Genomic DNA, 27,875 nt, shown 5'->3' with positions numbered 1-27,875 from the left:
CCTTTGTTCTTTCAAATATAAAAAATTTCCTTTCATAGAAAAATATTTCAGAAATAACATGTTTGATAATGCAGAGAAATGATGACGAACAATTATTATAAAAAATGTCCACACTGTTGCAGAACGGCGCTATGCTTCCGAAAGCTTTAAATTTCCCTGATTAGTAGCAGAAATTCTGAGAATCCCGTAACTTTTCTAGAAATTTCAAATTCACTGATTTTTAAAGGATATCCCGCTCATTTGCCACTATGTATTGCAACTAATACAAAACTCCTCGTAAGAAAGAGTAACTAAAAGCTTGCTGTAGCTCTTTATATTTAACGCTGATTCTTCTTTTACTCGTTCTTTTTTGTTTCTTCTTTCCTTATTTTTTTCATATCTGGTTTCGAACGAAGTCCGGACTCCCTTGGCTACGTACCTACTTGTGTAATATTCATACAAGAATTGGGTGATTATTGCTTCAAAGCAACTAGAATAGATTGACTACGTTAAATTATTGCCGTACACTTTACGGCCGTAGCAACTTCTGCAGAAATTATGAAGCGTAATACAACAAAATATTTCTAAAATATAACTGCTATGCCTATTATCGGAAATTATAACGCGGATTTTGCGTTGCAAAACTGCAATCTATTGCGGAATAGAGCCCAAGGTGATATATTCAACAGTGTTGCCGCAACTTTTTTTTTTTAGACTAGTTAGATCTATGCGTTATTATCTGTGTCTGTGCTTTACATGAAAGACGCAAGGACAGACGGGAGACGGGAGGTAGAATTGTGAGAAATTTTTCATGTTTTTGCTAAGTTTAAATTCAATCTGGAAAAAAATCAAGTTATATCTTCGTCGCATTGAAGTGGAGTGACGTCCAAAATGAGTGAACTTAGTCAGGAGGAGGTGAGATAAGATATAATATTAATTTCAGCAAGTAAACAATTTGTTGAACACAAAGAACCTTATGTAGCAATATTGAGTTAATTCGTCTTATTTCCGAGGTGAAAGATAATAGAGAAACCCCTTATCATGGTGAGGTTATATATACAGTTATACATGCAAGTGTAGGTATTACGAGAGAAAATTGATGAGGTTTTGAGTAATATTGCGTTAGGAAAATCTCTGGAAAGCACAATAGAAACTCGAACAAAGATGAGTGACGTTTCGAAATCTATGGGAAGACTGAAGTTCCTATATTAGCCTTCACTTGTAGAAATGAAAGAGCTGTATTAATTTAGTTATCTCTTGTCTTAAATAGAATGGTAGATACTACTTGGATTCACAAATGTAGAAACTTTATGGGTAAAATATTACTATATGTCAGTAACAAATAATAATCACAAATTTTGAAACTATATTTTTTAAACTCTCATCTCGCTTATCCCAAACTAATATACAATAGGATGTAGGAATAAAGAAAATAAAAACATAAGGGTACCTATATTGTAGTTCTTCCTAAGGAAACTAGGAAATACGATATTAAGACTTCAACATGTGACTTATGCAAAGTTCTAAATTGCATTGGCTTAGAAAAGCGCCCACCCTTGTGCCGTCTGCCCTTATATCTGTGTACTCGCCTAACACGCTTCCAAGAACGTAAGTCGGAAACAGTGGTGATTGTGCGGAACCATATCTGGGATTTTTTCTAAGTTGGTTGTCCTTTTGGTTTCCGACAAAAAGTGTAATAACAGCTACGAAATTTTTAAAATCATAAATTTTAACGTGCAGTTTTATTATACGGATCCATAGTATAAGAAGAATGGTAGTAGTAGGATGAACGTTTTAGAAGCAGTGCAGGTGTTGGTTACATTCTGTTCTCGACATGAAATGGGCAAATTAAACACTTGCTCAATTTTTTTTTTTTTTTTTTTTGTACATTTTACAATCTATGGATCCATATAGTAAAACTGCACCATTTTAATGGCCGCTTTAAAAGTGGTAGAGTAAAGTAAGGTAAGGATAAGTAGTGTAGAGTCGGGTCGTGTTAGGGAGGTTTAGACGCATTTTGTTAAAATTAATAGTGTGTAAGTTCTCGTCTCTGCGTAAGGATACCTATTAGAGTGTCTTTGTACACCTGCAGCCGTGTTCAGAATACATATGCTCTTTACTTTCCTACAATCCAACCATGCGGTAAACTTACGAGAAGTAGTTTCCTCTTCCGCTTGCCCAATAGTTCCATGGGATATCTTATAGTTTCTCCCCCAATCTCGCACATATAACATCTCCAATGATACTTAGTACTTCACAAAGTATAGCTGAGCGAGCGAATGGGGTTAGAAGCCCCGCACGGCTAGTTGTTTTCACTCTTAATCAAGGTTTAGACAAACAAGGCACTCGGTTCTAGAGCCATGAAACGAGTTGGAGAGATTCTAAATGCCATCCGCTCCATGAATATATCTGGTTAAAAAGAAAAAAAATAAAATGTTTGCTCTCCGTTCATATTATTAAGCACACAAACGAGGAGAAAATTATCCATTTCTTCCTGGAAAATTTTGCTAGAAACGGGAAACCAACTTTGGAACTTAACCCATATCTGCTATTGTCCTCAATGTAGATTCCCAGTACTTTCGTAGTACAGTACTATTGCTAACCCATAGTGTATTGAAATTTCTACGGGGGGGGGGGGGGTAACTGAGATCACTGCACAGGAATATAGGAAATATTTAAAGAATTTTTAACTTACTTTCATGAATGATGAAGTTGTATGAGTTTTTTTTCTTTTACCTATGTGAAAATAGTTAGTTCGGCATGTTTTAAATATCAGCAATAAAGTCAATCATATATATATAGAGAGAAATATGCATTTTCTCCTTTGAAAGGAAGACACTTTTTATGTGGTCAAACTCTTCCTTGATATATAATCAGAGAGTGTAGTGTATATGTAGATAGATTCATATTGAAATTAACCTTATCAAGGTCTTCTCTGACCAACTTTTATACTTACGATACCCAGCTCCGGTAATAGTATCCATGAGAACCCCCTGATCTGCGTTTCTTCTGTGTTGTATTACCACTTCTACATGATATACCATAAATTTTCTACGTAGTGCAATAGTAAGAAGTATCCATGTGCACAAGACATGCGATATGCGTTAAATTCCTTCCCCCCCACACACATTGTCATAGATAAAGTACAAGGGCACTACACATGCAGATATAAAGTACAGGTACTTTCTTTTTTATTTTCGTATCAGTCGATAAGCAAATAAAAGTCGCTTTGTTACACCCTTTGTAAGTTCGTACATACTCAATGACTAATCCCGCAAAGTATGAGCGTCCTGCTCCTTCGGGAACTGATGCAGCTTCATGTATACTATATCTCCCAGCTCCAGTTACGGAAACTGTCATTTCAACGCGCAAGTTTCATTCAAAGTTTGGGTAAAGAAAGTTGAGATGTATTTCGGTATACCTAATACTATAAGTTTCTAACTCAGTTCTGATATGAAAACGTGAAATGTACCGGTTGTCTTGTATTCTACACGTTTGTTTAGCAATTCCAGATGGTTATCTTGGGAATTTTGTTGATTTTACATGGTCTGGTTCCTTGGGAGTATTTATTATTATTATTATTATTAAGATTTATGAAAGGTTCTGAGAACATCTTATGAAATATTAATGAAAAAATCGGAAATGCGGAATTTCTAGAGAAACTTAATAACAGACTGTAAATTACTGGTCCAAACTTCTTAGTTGCGATTAGAAAGAGGAATGATTTACATGACTAAACGAAATACATCAGAGACTGTTGGTGTTTAAGGAAAGAAAAAATTCAATTGTGATGGGTACTTCTCAGGTCATACTGAACATTATCAGTATTTTTACAGTAATATTACTTTCGTAACCCCCCCTCCCCCGTGTATTGAAAGTCTTTCAACAACATCACTGTTCACATAAATCTGCAGTGCATTAACAAACAGAATTGCGCCTAATACGTGCTTCTGGAATTAACTGTGTACGTTTTATAGTACAGTGAAGATCAACTACTATTCCACCATGTTACGATGTGGCAGCCAAAGCACAGCCTAAAATAATGGAAAGTTTCGATATGTTGCTTTAGTGCAACTTAACATCTTTGGAGAGCTTCACACCTTCTTGAATTTCTCCCGGGTTGGCTCCCTTAGATTCACTATAACTTTGTTACAGAAATTCTTGTAGCCAAATTTAAGAGAAATTGTGTTATCTTACTGTGAATCACAGAAATGTATTTGCGAATTCTTGTGGCTTTGATATCCCTATATAGTACAATAGTGTAGTTTAAATATTGTATTATGTTTTACATTGTTGGTATCATTAGTTTTTAATAAAGAAACTTTAGTACTCTTCTGAGGTATACTGTTAATATTTCCGAGATTATTTGTGTAATGTATTAAGAAACATTTGTAGTGTATCCGAATAATCTTGTGTTGTTGTGGAATAGATTCGGCGTCGACGATTAGCACGCCTAGCGGCTCTTGATACCAGCGGTGGTCAGTCATCGTCTTCAGGACAGGGATCCACACCTCAAGGAGCTGCTGCTGCGGTGGCTCTGTCTTCACCGGAAATCAATGTTACTTCTTCAGCAACCACGTCAGAGGATCACAGAATGGTGGTAGAAACACCACCACCATCAAGATCTGCAACAACACACAGGGAGTTTGAATCAGGTAATGTCTTTTTTCTTAAGTTCTTTAGAGAACAGAGTAGAACGAAGTTCGGCAATTCAGGTTAATACTGAGTTTAATAAAAGCCCTATTTATCTTCATTTTAATAATGTAGGAGTTCTAATGTTCATATTTGCTTATTTAAAAATCTGATCAAATAATAATTTTTTAAAAAGATTATAATTTTTTACACACAAAACAGGCTTTTTGTATCATATGATGTATGTAGAAAATGATTGTGCTTTCCTTGTTTTAAATGAGTTTACATATAGCCTCGAAAGAAAATATTCTAGAAGCATTAAGAAGAGCTGTTTTTAAATTAACCACCTCCTGCTGCGACACTTTATTCTAGCAACTTCCTTACCTTTTTTTATTTCCTTATTTATTTATTTTTTGAGAGGAAACAAAAAAATTGATGAGAGAGACAGAAGTCAATTGTGCCTGAATTTTGAAGGTTATTACTTGCCCGGAACTTGTTCTCCCTTAAAGTACTTTTAATTGGACCAAATAGATTAAAATCAGCATAAATTATGTTGAATTTGGTATACCAGTTTCCATGATTAAGTTGATTTACTTGTTATTTCAGGTATTACTGTTTGAAAGATCGATGTTTATCAATTTATAGAACTCTTCTTGAACAATTTAGACTACATGCTCACATTAACTATATCTACATGTTGTGCACAGATTCTGCGATACATGTCACTTGTTTAATTCCTGATAGTAAAGCATATGATATGCACACAAACTTCATGGTCTATATTCTGACTTGCATGATGATAATCGATATTTAAACACATACAGAAATTTGTAAATATACAGATTCCTCGAAGTATGACTTTCTTCATTTAAAGTAATTTCATCTTAAATTATTGACTTTTATTCTTATATTTGTAAATAACAGTCACATTTTATTTCAAGAATAAACAAACAGTCGTCCGTTAAGCTTTGGAAATCTTTGTCGTTGGACACTCTTTATTCTGCACGAAGAGAACATCATAAGTATGAGGAATTACAAAATAAATTCTAAATCTTTGTACAATTTGAGAGCAGAGCCAAATTACTTTATCTTTTAGATAGGGGAAGGACTGCTAAATGAGAAGCAATCAAGTCTTGTCTATCATTACAGTTTACAGCTTTTGTCCTGGAGACAAGCATGCTTTTCTCTTGCATTGAAACTTTGAATATATTTGCAAGTTCCATTTATTTGTTTCTGTTCCTAGTTTCAGCTCCTATGATAAGTCAGAAGAGTGATTCTCAAAGCACTGATACCTCTCAGCCGTCGCAGATGGAAACAGAAGACATATGTGAGAAAAACTTGTCAGTATCACAGGTAGATGTGGATTCCGGAATTGAAAACATGGAGGTAGAGGAGTTAGATAGAAAGGATATTGGAAGAAGACAAAGAGTAAGAGAAATAGACTTTCTAAGATGTATGTAGAATGCTCCTATGTAGCGTGGATTTATTTCTGGGTTTGTTTTCCAATGTTTATTTCCAGTAAAAGCGCACAATTCGGTGTTGATATAATGTCGTGAAGCAGTTGGTGAGATACTGGCGTCGATGGCTCAGTGGTAGAGCGTTCACCTCTGGTACACGGAGTCCCTGGTTCCAACTCGCACCAAGTGAGCTTTGTGGTGGACATACACGGTGTGCGTGGGTTTCCTCGGGGTGCTCCCGTTTCTTCTTATTTCATTCCACCATTTCATACATTTCTCATCATCATCGTCTTAGCCTCGGTGCATAATCATGGGACATTAAACTAAATATTCCATTTTTTAATGAGGAGGCTACAAATTTTAATTAAAAAAAAGAGAAATTCTACAATATTATTCGGCGTTTAACGAAAAAATTATTTCAAATAAAACGTATAGTAATTGATAGCTCTTGTTGAGCTGAACAAACAGATATGTTTGAGCGTAAAAGCTCATTCATAGTTTTCGAGAAAAGATGGAAAAACGAATTTCTATGTAAACCTAAAATTGATATACGATAATCATGCCACTTAATGAGCTGAAACTGATCCTAAATTATACGTTTATTAAGTTCTTCATTATGATACCAGTAAGACGACTGTACACAGTGTAAGGAATGATCATCGTGTTCACCTCAAGCATAGGTTGGTGGGCAACATTGAAATTTTAAAACTTTTTCTCTTGAGGGGAGCTGCTTTATACTCTGATAAGGTCTCTTCTTCATAACTGCGTCTACATATTCTATCCTTGGTCTTCCTCTTCCTGGTTTTCCTTCTGCCTTTACCTCTATCAAAATGATGATCCAATCGGAATGCTGAATAAGATGGCCAAGCATGCTATTTCTTCTTTTTCCTATTATGGTCATGATCTGTGATATATATAGCTTAAGATTATTATTATTATTAACTAATAAATTTTAATTTCTGTTTAACTATAATATTGTCCAAAGATAAGACATGTGTCAATAGGTATATCGCATGTAGCTGAAAGAAAGAAAAAAAAGCTTGCAAATAAATTATCTTTCGTAGTTTTTAAGAAAATCAAGGGAAAAGAACTAAATGTTGTGACGACAAAAAGTATGTTTTTCATTACCAATAATAATTGACAATTTTTACTTTGCTGGAACAAATAACTTATTTCTATACTGTGTGTGTAACAAAAAGTACAAAAAATTATAGCTATTGTTGTTTTTCCTAACGCTGATACACATAATACTTGTGATAAGTGTTCGGAATTTGTATACTAACCACATATTAGCCAGTTGAACGTGCTTCACCTTGTCGGCCATAGTTCTTCATGGACTTGTAGGGTGATGGAGTTAAGGTTTTGCTTTTCATTATTATTATTATAACAGTTTGGATTTTCCAATGTATCAGGAGATTTAAAGAAACAATCTACGTATTTTAGTGGTAAAACAGTTGCTTGACATTCGGTTATGTGTATACTGGATAACCACCCTGCGGCCAATTCCAGTAATCACCTTAAATTGACTGCATCTCCGTAATTATGATTTTCTGACCAAAGTCACAGATTGTATTGAGGCTGTGACCACGTATGCGTATTTCACCGGTGTTTTATCCAGTATATCCACCCTGCGACCAATTCCCATAGTTACCTTAAATTAACCCTATCTCCATAACTAGGTTTTTCTGACCGGAATCAAAGAGAAACTTTTTCTTATATTGATGTCTCTAACACTTACATGTCTGCTGAGGAGACTGAAGTTTCCTTATTGTTTTATTTAGTGTACCACCAATTTCAGTAATTACCTTGAATTAACCCCGTGTCCGTAATTAGGTGTTTCCGGCCGTTCTCTCAGATACTGTTTTCTTGTATTGTGGTTCTGAACATGTATGAAGTTCGTAGTTTTATTCCTGGAACATCCTTTGTTATGTATATGTACCTCCGTTTGTCTAAATTGCAATACAAGAAAGACACGTGTAAGTCAGGGTTGGCAAAAACCATGGTTTTTATTAAAAAAACCAAAAAAACCGGTTTTTTTGGTTTAAACCAGGTTTTTTTGGTTTAAACTAGGTTTTTATGGTTTAAATAATTTGCTCTATATATTCATATCATATATGGACAGAAATAAGTTTGTTTCGCCTTGATGTTATTATGCAACAACTGGGTTATGCTGGAAGGGGTCACATAAGCTTAAAGCGGAATAAAAACCGCTTCTCGAGTTACATCCGAGAGAAATTGTCCTCCATTTGAACTCGGAACCAGGACTAATTGGCCTCAAATGCGATACGTCTGCCGAATCACCACGAAGGAATCCTGATAAAAATACGTTGTACTGATCTTTACATGCTTCTTAATATAACTATCAAGAGTCATTTCAGAAGGACGAAAAGATTAACAGTTGCACAAGTGAAACCATTACACAGAATTACATATGAACAATTTCAAAGTACTACGGAGTACAGAAGAACTAATTTAGTTCAAGTTAGTTAACAACGACCTTTATTGGTCCAAATTAAAGAAATACACCGACTTAATCTGCATATCAATAAGAAAAGTGAATAAAGATACGAATTATTTGAGTCCACTTTGGCTCAGACTCATTTATACATAAATAGATACCAAAGATACTTACTTCACTAAATGCCTTTCGTGGGGTCTATGACCCCCCCCCCACACACACACACACAAAGTACGGCATTTTCGATGTATTTTATCAATAGTAAACATTGAAACGAAACAATATTTAGAATTTTTCTTCGATTGCAATTACATAACAATAATAATAACTACAAAAAATCACAAAATAAACATTTATAAACTTAAAAAAAAAAAAAGTTGTTTTTGTAGTATAATCTTTTTGAGTAATGAATGGGTAATGAATGGGGAATTTAGGTCTGAATATAATACGAATAATATACGGGAGTGAAACGTGATAACCCACAAATGTGTTTTCATCAAGATTTTACAAACACTTACACTTTTGCGAAGATTTTTGTTTTTTGGTTTAAACCAGTTGGTTTTTTTGAAAAAACCAGCTGGTTTAAACCTTGGTTTAAACCATGGTTTAAACCATCTTGGTTTAAACCAGCCAACCCTGGTGTAAGTGGAATGAATTTATACCACATATTTATTACATGACCATCCAAAAGTCAGACACTTCTAAATGTGATAAATCACTTAGCATGAAGCTTTCACGTACTGCAGTCAGAGTCTTTGCACACCGTAGCGTGGAATCAAATAGGAGTTGGATGTGTTTCTGAGCAGTTACCTACCATTCTGCTTGTATGTAGTCCACAACCCATCAGTCGCATGTAAGAAACAAGATTCCGACCATGTTATCTTGTCAGGTGACCATGCAGGCCAGGTAAATAGCACCAGTGCCCATCGTTCCTTGAAGGCTTGCATATTCTGAAATGCATGTAGTTGATTGTCCTGCTGTAATACGGGACTGGAACTCTCTGAATATAGTACATTATCTCAGCCTATAGAATTTTCCATATTTAACAGTGGTTGGTGAAATTTTCGTCAATACATAAACCCGAACCACAAGGACGCTTTGTGTTACGATTGCAGTTGCATGTTTCTATTCCAGCCTTTGACGTCGACGAGGCATAGTGACTCATGCCCACAAGCTTTGTTTGTTTGTCCACACTGAACTACTCGAGTGCTGGGTAAACCTCTTTTTCGCGGTACTGCTACGGCAGCGGAGTGAGAATGTTGCTGGGCCAACGCATGAGCCATCCAGTTGAAATGGTGATTGTTCGTTCGTGATACTTTGCTGTGCAGCTGCTGTGGGTTTGATGCATTCCCGTCATTCTTTGTTGCAATTTTAACATCTGCTCGTAGAAATAAATTTTCTTGGCATTTTTATGAAAAGAAAGACATCCTGAAATGATTACTAGATAATAACCAGTCATCTTACATTAAAGGTGGTAAAAAAAAAAAAAAAAAAAAAAAAATAGAGTCAAGGCTTAAAAAATATAAAACGTCCGGTCCTAAGTGAAATCAAAGCCATGTTCGTAGATTTGTTTGATCGATGATGACTATAGGTGATATTTGATATGGAATGGAATGGACGCTTTGAACCTTTTTCCTAATTTTTCTTTAGTTAGAAGGATCTTATCTTTTCTGTGCTTAGACGACGAGCCATTTTGTTTCGGAAACTATTTCTTCGTTAGTGATTTCAGAGTATATTGTATTAATTTGTTAGGGGGGCGAGTGCATTATAGCTCAATGATAGAATTCTTACATCTGATTCAAAGTGTCCTTGACTTGATTTCAGCCCATGAAAATTTCTAGTGAACAACATCGTATTACGAATTTTCCAGTGGTTCTTTCATCTCCATTTCGCCATTATTTGCATGCATATACCATCTCTCTTAAACATGTACGAAATATTTAGGAATATTTTTTTTTCTGGATAATCATTAAGTACGATGGTTTAATTTTCGTATGTACCTCTTGTAACCATGTTTTATATATTTATTTATTTATTTTGTTTGTTTGCAGACTTCCAGTTCGTGCACAGAGGTAAGCGAGGAGCAGCTTCATGCTGTTGTATCTCGTGTATTGTGTGCAACTTGGAAAGAAAGGACAGAAACAACAATATTTGTGCCGTGTACTGCAGAGTCCGTTTCAGAACAGGGATCAATTAATATTCAAGATTTAATTAGCCAAACTCTAATGGAGATTTTGATGAAGTTTAGCATAGGAGAAAATCCTCTAAAAGAAGTAATACCGACCGACAAAGCCGAAGGAAACACGAGTCCTGTTAGTGCTAGTCCATTGTTGTCTCCGGTGACAATTCCAACGATGCTTCCTTCCGAAACAGTCACTCAACTTCCAACCACAATGGAAGGTCAGATGCTGTTGTATCTAATGGACTGCTACGCTAGGGTGGCAATAGAAGAGAGGAATCATCCGAAGGTAATTATATTTTGTGATGATATACTGGGTGGTTAAGTCTATTACTGATGCAAGAAATGTACAGTAACATATGTTTCCAGCCATTATCCGATTATCTTAATAAAATTTGAAATTGTTGCTTTTAATTGATGTAAAAGTAGCAGTTGAAGTTAAATGCTGGTGAAAATGGAAATAAAACTCTACCACGAAACAAATTATTAAAGGGCTTTTATCACTCTTCTGGTGAAAGCTGGAGACTGCGTCTCTGTGCACCTTGAATGCAATGGAAAATCAATCATGAAAATAACGTAAAATCACTAAATTTGAATAAAGTAAAAATAAAACAGATACGGTATGTGTTATTGAAAGCCGTCAATAATTTAACAACTTTAGAATCCTCTCCAAACCTCATATTGAACTAGACTGCGACGACTGTTTCGATCTTTATCCAATATAGGAATTTAAGATAAAAAATATGTAGTTGAAAGGAATTATTTTTATACTTAAGTTTCAAGTATTGATGTCTATGTTGCGTCAACAACGCTGTACAATATAGCAGCAAAATGATGGAACTATTTGTACTGTCATAAGTACTGACTATTGCCCATAACTATATGCTCATTTTCCTTCAGAGCTTGCCTTAAAATTTGAAAAGAAATTAAATTAATGTAAGGTTTATAATTTTAGAAGTTCAGCTTGGTTTTAAAATAAGATAGCTATCCAGGGAGATTAGTTATATTCCAATTCTGGTCTTTTCAAATTTAGTTAACGCCAATTAAGATAATTAATTATCCTTGGCAAAGACACATTTTAGACTTCCAAACTAAACATGGGAAGTCTTATGAAACAACTCTAGTCGTTTGTCTCTTGAGAAACGTCAGAGTAAAAGGTTAAGAAAGAGCGAAAAATGATTTTCTGATACAGATTCTCCGTCCTAAGATCTGGTTTGATCTTCGTCTCTTTATTGGAACTAGAAGTGATAATAAAAAAAAGGAGAAAATTCCAAAGATAAAGGAGAACATTTCGCGATAGTAATTTCTGTGTAACTAAATATCCAATCTCATCACGTTTGTGGTATTTTGGGAAATATAAGATTATGTAACAGACACTGCAATAAGATTATGTAACAGATGTCCTATGCGAATATTTTTGCATAGGCAAAGGTATTTCAGGTAAACGGTTTTGTTCTTGCTTTTCCAAAGGTAAGGAGTTGTGGAATATTCTTCCCACCGATTCAAATTTCAAATCAGGGAAAACGGGGCTCAGTGGTAGAGCGTTTATTTCTGGTGCGTGGGGTCCCTGTTTCGATCCCCGCCCAAGTAAGGGTGTAGTGGAGAACATCGGTCAGTGGGCTTTCTCGGGGTACTCCCGTTTCGTCCATTCTCAATTTACCTATTTTTCCACCATCACTAATTTTTCCTTACTCATTCGTCTCTTTTAGCCTAAAGGGTATAATCGTGGGACGTTAAACTGAAAGATTTCATTTCAAATTCTAAATGGGAAGAGATAACGGAAGAAAGCCGGAAACTCATCCCAAAGTTAGAAACCGGAAGCGTAAATTAGTCACATCTGATTCCAGTATTTTATCCCCATATGAAATTAAACTGGTTTGTTTATATGTAAATTACAAGCTTTTACGAAATAAATGTCCAAATGTGAAATATATGTTGATGTTTCGACAAGTTGATGCTATTATTTTTGTTTGAACTTACATCACATCTTAACTTACTACACACCATAAACATCAAATCACAAAAATGTTCAAAGTTGAGAATGTTTACAGGTAATCGTAAGTATTTTAGAAGAAACGTTTAATTTCATAAAATGTTGCGGAGTTTCAGTTTCAATATTTGCTCTTTGCAATAGTTTTAACTTTATTTAGAAAACTAGCTTTATACATACTAAAAACCAACATTTTCGAATTAAATAATCGATAAATATGGTGAAGGAATAATAGTATTAGTGTGCTATGTGCTATTAGGTTTTTTTTTTTTTTTTTTTTTTTTTTTTTTTTTTTTTTTTTTTTTTTTTAAATCATGGGATGTGTACGATCAGTAAGTACAAATGATTTATTTTTATTACAGCGAAGCAGCATTCCGCCGTTAAGTGATGTACTGTCTGACATACGAGCGCAGTGTGTACAGTATGCATCGCTAGTTCTTCAGGGATATTTTAGTGAAGGCAGCAATCACGTTTGGAAGGCATCTCCACTGTTAGCTCCGTTGCTTGCTCAAACTTTACCAAGAGGCTTTTTACCTGAATTGGTTAGTCGTACCCAGTCGTCTGAAGAGTCATTTTCCAAGGTAAGATAAACATTTGTAACAATGTTTTAAAATTCTTTTTAGGAGTAAGCTCTCAAGAGTGTATTTCTTGCTTAGAGTGAACTATCATTTTTGTTATTTAAATGTGAGAGGTGCTGCTAAAATCTATACTCTCTTGCTTGCTACATACTTCCATCATATCATACAATGCTGTTTCATATCGTGATATTTTCATAGTACCATATTTCCTAGCACAATTTGACTTCTTAGCGTATGTTCACTAAGTATTTACCCATTTTAAAACCTACTTTCTCGTGTAAGGAGTATATCTATACATTGTGATAACCGTGTTTGCTTTTTGTTATTTTATAAATGTAAAGAAGGAATTTGAAATGTGCTAATATAGATTGTAATATGTCATTTTCATTTTCTGTATAGGTATTCAGTCCTGTATTACAAGGTCTCTTCTTAGAAATGCAGAATGTATCAATAGTCTCAAATGGGCAAAATGGGCATAGACAACCAATTCAGATTTTAGGAGAATTGACTGAAATACGTTGCGGATCTTCAACGAATGTGCGACCTTTGTGTAAATTGATAACTCAACAGGTAAGACAATAATCTTGTTTGCAGTCATTTGTCTTAACACCATATTTCAAAAGTAGTTACGATTGAGTTTGTGGATCCCTCATACTCAATTTTGTGCTTTAGTAGACTATTTTACCTCGGAAACGTTAATTTTTGTAAATAAAATTCAAAACAAGACATACGTATTAGAGAGAAGACAAGTGGTGTAATTGGATGTGAATTAGTATACGAATGTGGATGGATTTTTCGACAAGAAAATATGCAAAGGCTCAGGTATAATTGTTTCCACATAAAAGTTATACTAGTTAATCCCGCCGAGTATTAGGCCTGCTGAACATTATAGATTAAGTTGTGCTTAGCTAAATGCTCTGATTGTTTACGTTTAACAAATGTAACATTTTGAGTTTGTGCCCACATAAACGCCATATCATTTACTCAGTTACTCAAGGAGTTCTTTAAACAGGCAAGCGATAGCGTAGGTAGGTGACATTTAGTGGCGTGACTGAATAGAAGCAGTTTTTTGGGCACAAGCCTTCTGCCCGCTGTACACTAAGGTTGAAATGATGCTTAATTAAAAGTCCTAATTGTGTACTTTTTTAGTTTGCCCACCAGTCAATTTGTTGTTACACAAATTGTTCAGTTTTAAATGTGATTACGACCCTTGTCCTAATTATAAAAAGGAAAGCATGTTCATGTTCAGGATCATCACTACCCATTTTGAAATAAATCAAAACAATATACTTACTTGCCAACTGAATATAAAATTGTGTTTTTGCGAAAAGCACTACGTTAAGTTTCTTATTCAGCTTACAAACTAAGGGCACTATATTGCAAGCATCCAAGTTTTGGAGCCCTCTACCACAGTAATAACGCAAGTAATGGCAGTGTACATCCAGAATACCCTAAGTCGAATATTATGACATGAAATATTTCGAATACATAGGAAAAAAACTACAAAGAATTGAATCATTGACCTTTTTCAAAAACTTTATTTTGAGAACTGTTGTGATAAGTATCACATCCAATAACGCAGATGAAGTTCAATAGACTTTCACAGTTAACAGCAAATTGATATCTAAAACATGGTAGGCATTGCTATACTACTTAAAATGGTGTATTACTCCAAAATCTTTATTATGATGTTGCTTTTCTTTGCTCAGAAACATTATAGCCGAGTTTTTGGTAGCTGTAATTACAAGTTCCCGCAATCATATGAAATGCATACAAAAAATTGCGTGCATTTTATCATAATTCAAAAGCTGATAAGCGTAGAATAATGTAATTACATATTAATTAATTTTAGATTTTAAACCTTAACTATTCAAAATTTCAAGCTTCCAATTTCTATTTTTAGTAATTTCACTTGTGAAGGAAACCCGTTTTTGACACTGATCTGAAATGACAGATTTCACCGTAGAAGTGCTTAATAAACTTTTTGTCTAGATAATGTTAAAAAGGCGTCGATATTCGTCACCAGTTGGTAGATGTTTGTGTGAACACTGCCCCTATTTACTGTACTGTCCGTGTGTGCTTAAATTGATGAGAGGGAGGAGTCAACTGAAGGTGTGTTAAGATCGGGAAACCCAATTTGTGTAACCACTGCAGAAGATATTGCTTCTGTTAAGGCCCTGGCCATGAAGAGCAGAAGGCTAACTGTTGAGGGTATCTGGAACCTTACCGGCCTCTCTCATTGCATCGTGGAAAAGATTCTGATATACCAGTTTGCCGAAAAAGCACCTTAGAGTTTAGAAAGTACTACAAAATGAAAATGATCATAGTTTCGAAAAGAGTATTTACAATTGAGGAAGGAGCATACAGTGACGTTATATAATGTAAATAACTCACTTCTCAATTAGGACGTCATGGAAAATCTTACCTTGTATTTTTAAGCTCAAGGAACCACTTGCACTTTTTCTAAATTGTGCCTGTGTTTACGGTAATATTTAAAGAAAGAAAACGATAACTATTTTGCCTGCATAGCCTCTTAATGATTCGTTCTTGAATCATTACTTCCAACCTATGGAGAAGCAAGAAAAATCGTATTCAGTGTCTTTGACTATATCCCTTCTTCCGGAGTCAGACAAATCGTATTCGATAAACATCGAGAATTTTAAATTCTAGTCATACTGCAAAAATAGTAATAATAGTGCTAGTCCTACCCATAATTTTGGTCAAGGACTGTCACTGGATATATAAGTATTGGGATGGGCTGCTACTCAGTAGAAGTCTAAATCACAGTGTAGAATATATAATGTTGTAAACCAAGTCGAAAAGAAACATAATTTAAATTTAACTTTCTTTTTTACAGGTTCAGTTTCTTCCAGATGTTGTTACGCAAGCTGTAGGTAGAGAACTAGCTAGGACATCGTTCTTGGGTCCATTTTTGTCTGTGTCTGTGTTTGCTGAAGATGAGCCAAAAGTTGCGGAGAAATTTTTCTCAGGAAATCCTGTGACTGATAAGTCGTTAAACCAAACGCTACAGCAAGAACTTGAGTTCACAAGGGTACGTATCAAGATTCCAACGTGAGTATTCGCAAGATTTGCAGAAGACAGTAACAAGTTACCAACCAACACTAGGTAATAGTTCCTAAATGCTTTGACCTCAAGAACCTATTTGTTCATTTAGTTCTACGTCCCGACACTGGGATTTTGTGAGTTACGTAAGATTGGCTTCCACTTGAAATTAAATCTGGAATCACGCATTAATAAGGTAAACGTACAAACGTCGTTAAAATCTTATTATATGGAATCCAATTAAAGTAGAATTTTGTGTTCTAATTTTTTTTTTTTTTTTTTTTTTTTTTTTTTTTTTTTTTGAAATTATTGTAGAATTCTGAAGTCCACATATTTGTTCAGAAGTTACTGAGAAAACTATTAGTTGCTTATTCATTATGTCCATACTACACATTTAAACAGTTCGGATATATTTCTATGTTTAATAAGTTGTAGCTAAAAGTATTTTCACTCTGCGCCTATCACCTTGTTGTTCCTATGTATCCAAATGGTTCAGCGTAAGTAAGTTTGGTGCTCATACTCTCTGCTTCCATTCGCATTGGAAGTATATTTCTCGTGTTGACCAAGCATCGTGATGCAATGAGTTTGCTATTTGGATTAAGAGGTAGCAAACTCAGCATTAATGGTTTACAGAATTTGTATGTCTTTAGTTACAGTAGAATCTGTTAGCTAGGATACTTTTCTTTGTCTACTTTTAATGTAGGCCAAACACAACTTTAAAAAAGTATCCTGGAATAACGAAGAGTGCATTCTTCCATCGCTACACTGTATAACTCTTCGTCAGACACACTGCTTATAAAATTAAAACTCAACAGGCAAGGGTCTCCAAACGTAAATTATCGTCTAACTGTGTGCAAAATCGGATCATGTCTTCTATATGCCAGGTATCTGGTTATCTTAAAAAGTATTGAACCTTTGGAGGTCAAACTTGAGAATACATTTATTTTTGTTTGCAAATAACATCATGAAACCATATCTTCACCATTTTGTTCTGCCCTCCGTCCAGTAACACCTTAATCCCGTCGTTATACAACTTCGGTTGCTTTTGGTTTAAAAACCTTGTGACATATGGTTTCAACAGGCCTCTTTTAAAACTAACTTAACATCATTCAGGACGTTCTGCAAAGACCGATACAGATAACAGTAATGGTGCGAGGTCGGGACTGTATGGTGAATGTATTAAAACCTCCCAGTCAAGTTATCCTAAGTTCTGAGGATAGTTAAAAATGTGTGCGGTCTGGCTTTGTCAGCGTGGTATACGACACCCTTTCTGTTGACCAGTTCGGGTCAGTTCTTTTAAATTGCTAGGTGTACTTGCGCTAATTGTCGACAGTACAGGTTTAAATCTATCGTTCTACGTGGAGACAGCTTGTGATGCACAACACCATTGCAGTCGCACAAAACACACAGCATAATCTTCATAAGCGTCAGTGTGGGCTTTGCCACAGATTGTGGAGTTTCTCTTCACGTTCGACCACGATCTTCTTCGCACATTGCTGTCGTATGTTATCCAATTTTCATCACTTGTGATAAATCACTTCAGATATGGCTTGCGTTTCGGTAGATTCGCAAATGGAAATTCGATCGAATAAATGTTTTTGAGTCAGATCATGTAACACCCAAACGTTGATTTCTTTTGTAACCAGATTTCTCCAAATGGTTTAACACTTTTTGCTAATGAATGTTTAGATCTTTGCCGATCTCATGACTACTTATATGCCGGCCTTCTCGAGTTTTGCTAGAACATTATCCACTTTTGCTGTGCATTGTCGCCTGCTGCGAAGGGGTATCTTGGATATCGAAATTTCCAAGACGCAAGCGATTGAATAATTTTTGGGCTGTTGCTTCTGATAACGTATGTTGCCCTTAAAAATCGCAGATCTCTTCATGGCCCTGCACAGTTTCTTGGGAAACTGTCATTTTCACAGCACAATACCTTGCGTGTAATTATTAGAATTCTGAGACCTTTTGCACATCTATAAGCTCTCAAGTGTCAGCTGTCGAACGATGTTAGGCTTGACCCACTGCAACTCATATATCGTGAGATTCAGGTCATTAGCGGCATCTCGTGCGCAAAAGACTTACTTTTTAGACTGCCTGATATTCCTAACGGTATTAATGATTCTTTTACTATTTCAGTACAAGCTAGTTGTATATTCCGTGTTATATTTTGAAATATATAATAATGACAGAGTAAATATAGAAACATAAATACTGCCGTTTGTTCCTGCATATTACTGAATCGTAACTAAGCACTCTTTGTTCAGTCCCACTTTCAGCGCCTGATTTCAGACCTTTTTCGTGGCTGTATATAGCGTACACTCCTTTAGCACGGAAAATCGGGTTCGATTCCCGATGGGAGCTCATGTGGATCAGATCCCATTTTAAGCTGTAGGTCCACGTTACATGTACCTTCGTTGCTGAAAAAAAAAAAAAAAAAAATGCCACACTCTGTTCCAAAGAACTAACATCTGATTTCCTGTAATTTTTGTGGAACTTGCAGTTTTCCATTTGTATGCATTATTACTTTGTTAGTTGGCCTGTGTATCTTTATCTCAGAATTTGGCCGCATTAAAAACAGTTTGGCGCCGCAAATGTTAAATTCATCTCTATTTGTTACCAAAACAAAACATCCGAGTGTGTGCAGCTTAGTGTTTGTTTCTTATTGAAAATTCGTTCTTAAATGGCCTTTACTTAAAGGAATGCAAGGTCAGTATGTTGGAAAATTGTCTGTAAGAAAACGGAATAGGCATACCTTTCGTTTTCTTCTTGCATTCAGAGCATTTTTTTTTTTTTTTTTTTCGTGAACATTTGTATTAGATAACTATCAGTGACGAACGGATGATTCATGTTGCGAAGTGCATACTTACATCTATCGTTCTTTCTGAAGGAATAAAGAAATAAAGAGAACACCGTAACGCTTTGGTGGTAATTAGCATGTTGAGTTTAGGATATGTACTTGTAGCAAACTATAACAATTTTATTGCGAACAGAATTTTTATATTACAGAAACAGTTGGTCTTTATACGTCATTATTAAATTACAAAATAGTTAGATATACATATGTATAATCATATAATTTTTGATTGAAAATACTGTTTTCTTTGAGTGGTCACTTTTCAATGAAAGAAGCGGTGTCCAAGATACAGAAAATATTTATTTAATTGGATTCTGGTGTTTTAACTTTAGAGATTAATTATTAAAATTTTCTTTTGGTGCTTTCTCTTTTATCTAGACGTTGCTTCACAAGATATTTCACGACATTCTAGTAAACCCAAGTTCTAGGGAATCCGCTCTGGCTTATATGGCAGCTTTACTTCGCAACAATGAAAAAAGATCACAGATTCAGATGGATGAACGGATGCTTGCTGGAGATGGATTTATGTTGAACCTTCTCTCCGTCATGCAGCTTTTGGCTGTCAAGGTACGTTTTACCAGCAAATAATATTAATTTTAACTGTTTTTATACATTTTGTTGTGTTCATTAAACTTTATCGAAAAAATATAGTCTATTAATGTTAAAATAGACATTAATACAATTTTCTATTTCTACAAAAAATTCTTCTCAAATAACTTTTGAGCGAGCTTATTGTTTCATCCAATTGTGTTGACGCGATTTTGTCAATGTGCAGCAACTGGAAGTATGTCTCACTTTTCGCTTTGCCACAAATGTCAACACTCGACGTGGTTCCCACAAATATTATACAGTAGGTTAACTGACTACTACGGGAACGGACCCTGGTCGAATAACTAAAATGTCGGTTGAAACAAAAATTATCATTTCATACCCCTTAAATTGTATAGCATATTTATGATGATTAAAAAGGATTACAATATTATAAATCAATATAACTACATAGTTTACTTACAATTTCATTTGTAATTTAGAAATAGAAAGTTATTGGCTCTCTATCTTCTGTAAAATAATTTAAAACGAACTCCTTAATGAAAAAATATTAAATTTTTCTTCCAGGTAAAGCTGGACAAGGTTGACGTGTATTATCCATTTCATCCAGCGAGTATGGTAGATATTAAAAATGAAACGAGGCTTAAATATACTTCTCAGGAAGCTGTTAGTTGGGTGGAAGATTTAAGTAAGTAAATAGTTTTTTGCTGACTAATTTTATAATTTAAGTATGTCTTATTATTATTATTATTGTTAATAATAATAACAATTCCGTGTAATACTTTTTCGAGCTTCCACTGTTGTGTGTATTCTTGGATAGGTTGAATTATATTTGGCGATTAGATTATATGTATAGAATATATCAAGAAAATTTTACCCAATACAAGTTGTAAAAATGAATCTTCAGGAAGTGTAGTAACTCGTATTTTGAGTGTTACGTGAAAGTGCAAGTATATAACGAAACTGACGACTATTAGGTTAAGTATATCGATATTACTTAGGCCAGAGTTTCCCAACCGGTGTGCCGCGGCACACTGGTGTGCCGTGAATGGGCCGTTGGTGTGCCGCGAGTAAATCGAAACAAAATTATTAATTCTATAGCAATTAAATTGCAGGACATAGGGAAAAATTTATATTTGCATTTCACATTACTATGAACCTTTAATATGGATCTACAATGTTAAGTTTCATACCGCGTTACTTTTCTGTACATTTTTAATATTGAAAAAGGTATTTATCATTGTTATGATGTTATGACCATTATTGCTTCTTTATTGTTGCAGATTATTTCGTAACTTCAAATTTTAAAATATTCAATCCTTTCGAAAAAAAAAAATGCATACGAATTACCTACACTTGTGTTTTAAAAGTAAAAGATATTTGTTTGTTCGTTCGTTATTTAGTGATCTTCCTTGTTAAAGTTTGGATGCAGTTTTCGAAAAAGAAAGCGTAATTTTAAAAACCTAAGCCCAGTATTTCATTGAATTTTTTATATTTTTAAATTAGAATGAAAAATAAGCATAATGTAAGCGTAAAATAAGCATTTACCATGGCGCAAAACCAGTGATCGAGCTTTCTTCTCTGTGAGGAGATCAGTAATCATAGAAAAAGATACCATGGTATTTTATATTTAAATATAATAAAATCTATGAGTGTGCCGCGAGAATTCAAGTTACACCCATAGTGTGCCGCAAGTTGAAAAAGGTTGGGAAACGCTGACTTAGGCGAATGTTAAAATAAAGATTAAAGAAGATATTACAAATACAAAAGACAATGAAAATAAAATTTTACGGATATTAAAACCCTTTTTACAGATAGGAACATAAAATCAGTGAATTAAATATTTTACTCAAATCAGATCATAGATTGATGGGAATGCGAGAAAATGGGAGGTATGAATAAATTTTTCTTAGACCATATACACTGTAGATCCGAGGTTCAGTTGAAATCCAAGGAGTTAAGAAGGGCGAAACTGGGTCGTGAGTCGAACCCAGATCTGCTGTGTATAATGCTTGTGTGTAAACTATAATTCAGTTGATACAACTTGTCCCTTGTGACAGTTGCTTCCTCTGTTTTTTTTTTTTTTTTTCCCTCCTGCACGTGGTCATAACAATCAGCCAAGAAGGACTGTTTCTATGGCAACAGCACGTTCAGCCAATTATAGTGGCTCATTTCTCTCGCCAATTTGAATATAAACAAATGCACATTGTTTTAGTCGAATGTTGACTTGAGTAGTGGACGTTATTGAGAGCATTCTTTTTAGTTCTCTTTTGAGTCATTTAATTTTATAAAACTGAGATTTACTTGCAGTGAATAATTTAGTGTTTCGTGTATACTACTCGTGTAGTTTCTATACCCAACGGAAAAGCTGGCAACTCAGCATTGAGCACCACGTGCGCGCAGCTAGCTGTCACAAGGGACAAGTAGTGTCAATTGCACTGTAGAAGCCGTGTCTACACTCGAATTTTTGAAAATTTGTCTCCATAAGGAAGAACTTTTCATGATCTTGCGTTCCTAGTCGGACCTTCGTGATACACAGAATAGAATATGTCATTCATGTGCTCGAATTTAGTATAGGATGCGGGGAGGTGAAGAGATATTTTCGATACCTGGGGGCGCGGTGGCTCAGTCGTAGAGCTTTCACCTCCGGTGCTTGGGGTTCCTGGTTCGATCCCAGCTCGCGCCGTCTCCTACTTTCTTCATTCCACCGTTTTACTCATCTCTCATCATTACAGTCTCCTTTAGCCTAACCGGCATAACCGTGGGACGTAAAACTTCGTGTCATTTCATTTTACATTTTCAGTACTTCCGTTTATGTATCCCTGTCACGCGAAAAAAGCACTAACACCTAATTAGGATAGGGACTGTACTTTATGACAGTTGTGTTTTCTAAATTGGCTTTTGTTAATTTGGTCAGGGCATTGGAGCCGAAGTAAGATTACATCAACAACTTCATTAATGGAATGAAAATTTACAGTAGTTAAAGGTTTCTTGTATAGTTTTCACCGAGAGGTACGCAGGATTTTTCCACCAACCAAACGATGGGGAACTCTGTTTTCTAGGAAAGCAATATTCAGAATATGGCGTCGTAGTTCGTTATAGATTTAATCATGGTTTATAACATGGAATTTGTATTACAGATAACATCTTTGGGCAGGCTGTTTATTCATTTACACTGACAGTATAGAATTGATACTTTACATTAAAATGTTCAGGAAGTTGCCACAATTTAAGCTCAAATATGTTGACACTAGAAGAAGATAAAAGAGAATATTAAAACAGTAATCATATTAATGTAATATTAAAGCATTTGACGAGTTAGAGAGAGAGAGAGAGAGAGAGAGAGAGAGAGAGAAAAGGAGTAGATGGGAATGAGAGTGATAAACGAAAATTCCCTTCCTTAAAGATAATTCTTCATTTTGTATGTATGGAAGGAGGAATTAAATATTCTTACAAAAAAAAATCGTATTGTTTGTATGAGCCTTAACTGAAGATTCATTATTTTCAAAATAGTATATCGTTGAGGAATTTGTCGTCTCAGATTGGGAATAAGAACGATTAAGTTTCGAGTTTAACTTCCCATTTTAAACTTGAGGTAGTAATGAGAGATGCATCTTTAGCCTTTGCCGCTTAAGTATCAGCTTTGAGCCGACACTGCACTCGTTGCACTCCAGTGTCTTACCTCAGCTGACAAGAGTGTCTGCATTTGTTCATATTTGGAACATTTTGTAGTCAAAGTTTCCGAATAATAATAATAATACTTGAGGCTCTTTATGTACTGATATTTACTCGTAGAAAACTAGTCTCTTTCCAGCCTTAGAAAAAAGTAGATGTAATCAAACCCACCTGACTACCAGTGGGTCGATAACCAATATAATCCGCAATATCCTACCGCAATATAATCCCTACTAGAATAATAATTTCAAATAACCCATCTGAAATTGTCCTGCATTTTGCGATAATAAATGCAATTTAAGAACAAATGTAGTTTTATTTCAACCTCACCCGTACTTGGACGTATGGTATTTACTGTGCATGCGTATGCGTTCACGTGCCGACCTCGCACATTTGAAATTGCAGAATGCAGAGTTTCATGGCGACGATGAGTGACAATAATCCATCTTCGTCTCGTGTTATAAAACACGAATGCGAACAACAGGAACAGAGACAGTCTCGTTTATACAACGATTTAAGAAAATACATATTTCCAACATAGCAGTAGTCAGTGTCAGTGCATTAATTATTTACCAACCAAAAGTAGCCTTGCACTGTGGAAATTATGCGACGACAATAAGCTTGCAGACGATCTTGCTGTTCACGTCTCTCGCTGCCCAAGCACGTGTGAGCCACGGAGGAATACATTTCTCTTTGTTTACGTCTACTTTGTTCTAAGGCTTTGGGTCATACATTCCGTACTTTTTTTTTCTTTTTTTCTTCAGAGAGACATATCTCAAGAGGTTTTGTTAATAGAGAAATCATCATAGGTGGAAATTAATGTAATTTTGATTACAAATACAGATTATAATATGGAAAGAGAAATCTACGGAATTAATCTGATTGGACTTAATGAAAAACTTCGTTTCTGCAGCTGTAACCTTTATGGTTATGAATGTGAAATTACTTTTGCAAACGAGCGAAAACTACGTGAATTTATGCGTTACTTTGTAGAAAAATAGAAACTTCTTATTTAAGTCTTTAGTGAAATTATCCCTGCAAGTTTCAGAGTACAGTTTAGCAAAATTATTCATTTATTATCTACTGTTTTATTTTTTAACATTAGGATGTTTGTGGATTTTTGAAATATGAAAGTTGTGCAAGTGTTTTTGTGTATATTTTGTTAATACTCTTTACATTCTTAAACTCGTGTATTTTTCAAATTTATTTTTTTTTCGGATATTACAGATAGATCTAAAGTTCACGTATGGAAGGAACCGAAGTTTCCTACCCAGTGTTGGTTTCTTACTCTTCATTGTCATCACCTAGCTCTTCTTCCAGCATGCCATAAATACCAGAGAAGACTGAGGGCTCTCAGGGATTTACAAAAATTAGTAAGTACTTTAACTCTTGAGATGATTTTATACCTGATATAGGTGATAAAACAGCTTTTTCGTTTCACTGTGATAACACAAGTTCATACATTTCTCGTGCACACTGTTTTCAGTTGAAACCGTCAATACAGTTTATACTTAATTTCTGAGTCTGAATATTATGTTTTACTAATAATATTGTATTTCTCTAAATATTGCACAATTGGTAACGAAAAGTTGTGTTAATAATTTGATTAATTTCAGCAATTCAACAAATTATGCATACATGTATTATACAGATATTCACATGCTCAGAATTATTATAAAAGTTACTTCTTTAGTACTAATTAAGTTTATTGGCAATGGTTCTTCATTGTATTATATTTCAGGTGGATGAAATGCAAGCCACAGAATCTCAGTGGAAAGACTTACCTTTTGCAACGAGAAACAAAGAACTTGTTAAGAAATGGAAACAACAAATAAAGGTGATTTTTCAGCTTCTAATCTAACGAGTTACTACCGTAATCTTACAGTATTTTGACAAATTAGAATTATTTTCTTAAAATTGTATTTAATAAACTGTATTATGTTCGTCAGCTTAGTATTAGAAATAAATACGATACACACATTAATCTCAGTAGTCTTCTAGGAGTGAATTAATTGAATATTTTAATTAATAATGTTAATTACTATTCGAAATTTTATATTATACGAGAGGTGTTCAACAATTATTGTCCCTGATATAGATCTGTCATTTTTCACATAATCATGTCCCTTCACTGTAATGCACTTCTTCTACCTATGTCCTAGAGCAGGAATACCAGTTTTAAAAAAAAAATGGGGAACAAGTGAAAATCACTTGGAGCAAGATCTGGAGAGCAGGGAGGATGCTTAAGTATTTCAAACCCAGCATCAGCAATAGCGGCGGCGTAAGGAGACTTCTGTAAGCAGGAGCATTGTCCTGCATCAGGAGCCTGTGTAGCATCCTTCAGTTCTCCTTGATTGCCTCTCTAACTTTTGGAATCAATGTAAATAATAGTCACTTGTAATTCTTTTTTAACTCTGGAGATAAATCAATACACAGTATGCCCTTACTATCCCAAAAATCGTGGCCATAAACTTGGCAGCTGATGACATTGTTTTGAATCTTGGGGGACGGAGAATCATGATGCCGCCACTGCATAGTCTGTTGCTTGGACTCTGGATGGTAATGATGTGCCCACATTTTATTTACGGTTACACATCTAGCAACAAAGTTACCCGGGTGTTTCTTAAACATGGCCAAATTTGTCTGTGGGCAACGGACTTGTTCACGCTTTTGATCAATGGTTAGCATTCATGGTATCTGTACCCATCGGATGATACCTGGTGCACCTCGAAGTATTGGTGTAAGATTGTGTCTATTGAACCGAGAGTCAGGCTAGTAACCTCAGCTAACCTCCGCACAGAATGTCATCTGTTAGCCATTATCAGATCGCAAACCATGTTAAATGTTTTTTGGTGTGCGCACTGTTACTAGCGGTCCTGCATCTGATGCATGTTCACAGCTCTCACACACCGGAAGTCACGTGACTAGTTATTGATGATTTGATATGAAGGGGCGCCATCACCTAATACATTCAACATGTCTTCCTGAATCTCCTTGGGTGCTAATCCCTTGCTCTGGAGGTACTTAATGACGGCTCTTTATTCAGATTTGTCCATTTTCGCAATCGTCGCTCACCTTGACTTCAAAACAAAGTAGACGACATGCCTAAAACTTTGTCTCTAAACATTCAAAGGATACAGTATGTTGCATGTACAATTTCATCTGTTTCGGGTAATGCCTTTTATATCAGGGACAATAATTGCTGAATACTCTTCATATATGTATATAGTATTTTGCAAGTACCCATCAAATTCATGTTGCTTGACTTTGCTGTTGCACTTTGAATTAAATGTTGCACCATCCTGTCGTTTGTGAAAAATTACGGAAGATAAAAACCTGAAACCTAGTTGATCTTTGGCGTCTGGTGAGAAAGGTTTGATCTCATACGAGGGTATTTCCAAACTTTTCCGGCCTGACACTGAAATATTGCGCCACTGCTAGTAAGCCGTTTGGGGTATATATTTTCATCTATGGAAGAAATAATGTACTAGTTTCAACTGTCTAGCTGTGTCAGTTCGTTGTGGGCAGTCACTTAAATTACCCGCTGTGCGTTGAACTCGCATACAGCATGACAATACTTCAGTCCACACGGTTGTTGTTGCCAAGGCTGCGGTGAAAGACTGTGGCTTCAAAGAGATTCAGCACCCACCCTATAGCCTAGATTTAGTTAAACAGTTGAAACTCATACATTTTATCTTGCATAGATGGCACTATATGCTATGAACATCTTTTTATCAGTGTGGCAATATTTTGGAAATACCTTCGTATGTAAATTTGGAGCGTGTCTATAACATGAAATGCGAGACTGAAATAAAGAAAATTGTATCTCGCATTGCATCCAATGACTTTGAGATCAGTACATACTTTCCCGACATTCGCTGATATTTTTAATGATTTCTGTACGCTGCTAGATCTGTAGGTTTTGACCTCTGGAATAAATCCGTTTATAAAGTTGGTGGGTATTTTCACTGTTAAAAGGTGGTTGTATGTTCTTCTTATATATATATAAGCATTTGCGAATTTATTGATGGCATTAATTAACTTTTGTAACTGAAGATTTTTAATTTCTAATTCACTGGGTGCAAGGTAAGAGTTTCGTTTAGTTATTCTATATGCGTCCTATAGCATGGGTTAGCAGTTACCATATGCGAGAGTTTACTTGGAGTTAACTTGTTTCCTCTTACTATCAGTTTTTACACCGACACTTCCATCGATTCTCTTCGATTTGTCATCTATAATCCGAAGCTATAAAACAGAATTGAGAGTCGCAAAACTAAAAATTTCATTCCACTTTTGCGGATAGAAGTTTTTTTCTTCTTCTTTATTAAACTGAACTTCAAATAGTGAACATACCTCAGCAAAGTACTTATGTAAAAAACCTATTACTTTAAAGCCTACAGAGAGCTTATTTGTGAGTAAAGATAAAATAAATATGTACTTTAAAGCTAAATATGTGTT

The 27,875-nt window shown here is 35.1% G+C and overlaps 1 protein-coding gene across 1 annotated transcript in view; it reads left to right on the top strand.

Moving 5' to 3' along the window:
- The first annotated feature begins 712 nt into the window (after nucleotides 1–712).
- Ube4B (Ubiquitination factor E4B) overlaps nucleotides 713–27,875 on the top strand; it is a 62,076-nt gene continuing 34,913 nt past the window's right edge. Inside the window, exons 1-11 of the mRNA XM_081736852.1 lie at nucleotides 713–894; nucleotides 4,409–4,634; nucleotides 5,855–6,039; nucleotides 10,578–10,994; nucleotides 13,058–13,276; nucleotides 13,673–13,843; nucleotides 16,131–16,325; nucleotides 19,572–19,760; nucleotides 20,310–20,430; nucleotides 24,645–24,790; nucleotides 25,159–25,254. Coding sequence (XP_081592978.1) covers nucleotides 871–894; nucleotides 4,409–4,634; nucleotides 5,855–6,039; nucleotides 10,578–10,994; nucleotides 13,058–13,276; nucleotides 13,673–13,843; nucleotides 16,131–16,325; nucleotides 19,572–19,760; nucleotides 20,310–20,430; nucleotides 24,645–24,790; nucleotides 25,159–25,254 — 1,989 coding nt within the window. The 5' untranslated portion in view covers nucleotides 713–870. The remainder of the gene's footprint in view (nucleotides 895–4,408; nucleotides 4,635–5,854; nucleotides 6,040–10,577; nucleotides 10,995–13,057; nucleotides 13,277–13,672; nucleotides 13,844–16,130; nucleotides 16,326–19,571; nucleotides 19,761–20,309; nucleotides 20,431–24,644; nucleotides 24,791–25,158; nucleotides 25,255–27,875) is intronic.

Source organism: Thermobia domestica, chromosome 13, assembly GCF_964235325.1.
Source record: "Thermobia domestica chromosome 13, izTheDome1.hap1.1, whole genome shotgun sequence".
NCBI lineage: Eukaryota > Metazoa > Arthropoda > Insecta > Zygentoma > Lepismatidae > Thermobia > Thermobia domestica.
This window is presented reverse-complemented; position numbering and strand designations above follow the sequence as displayed.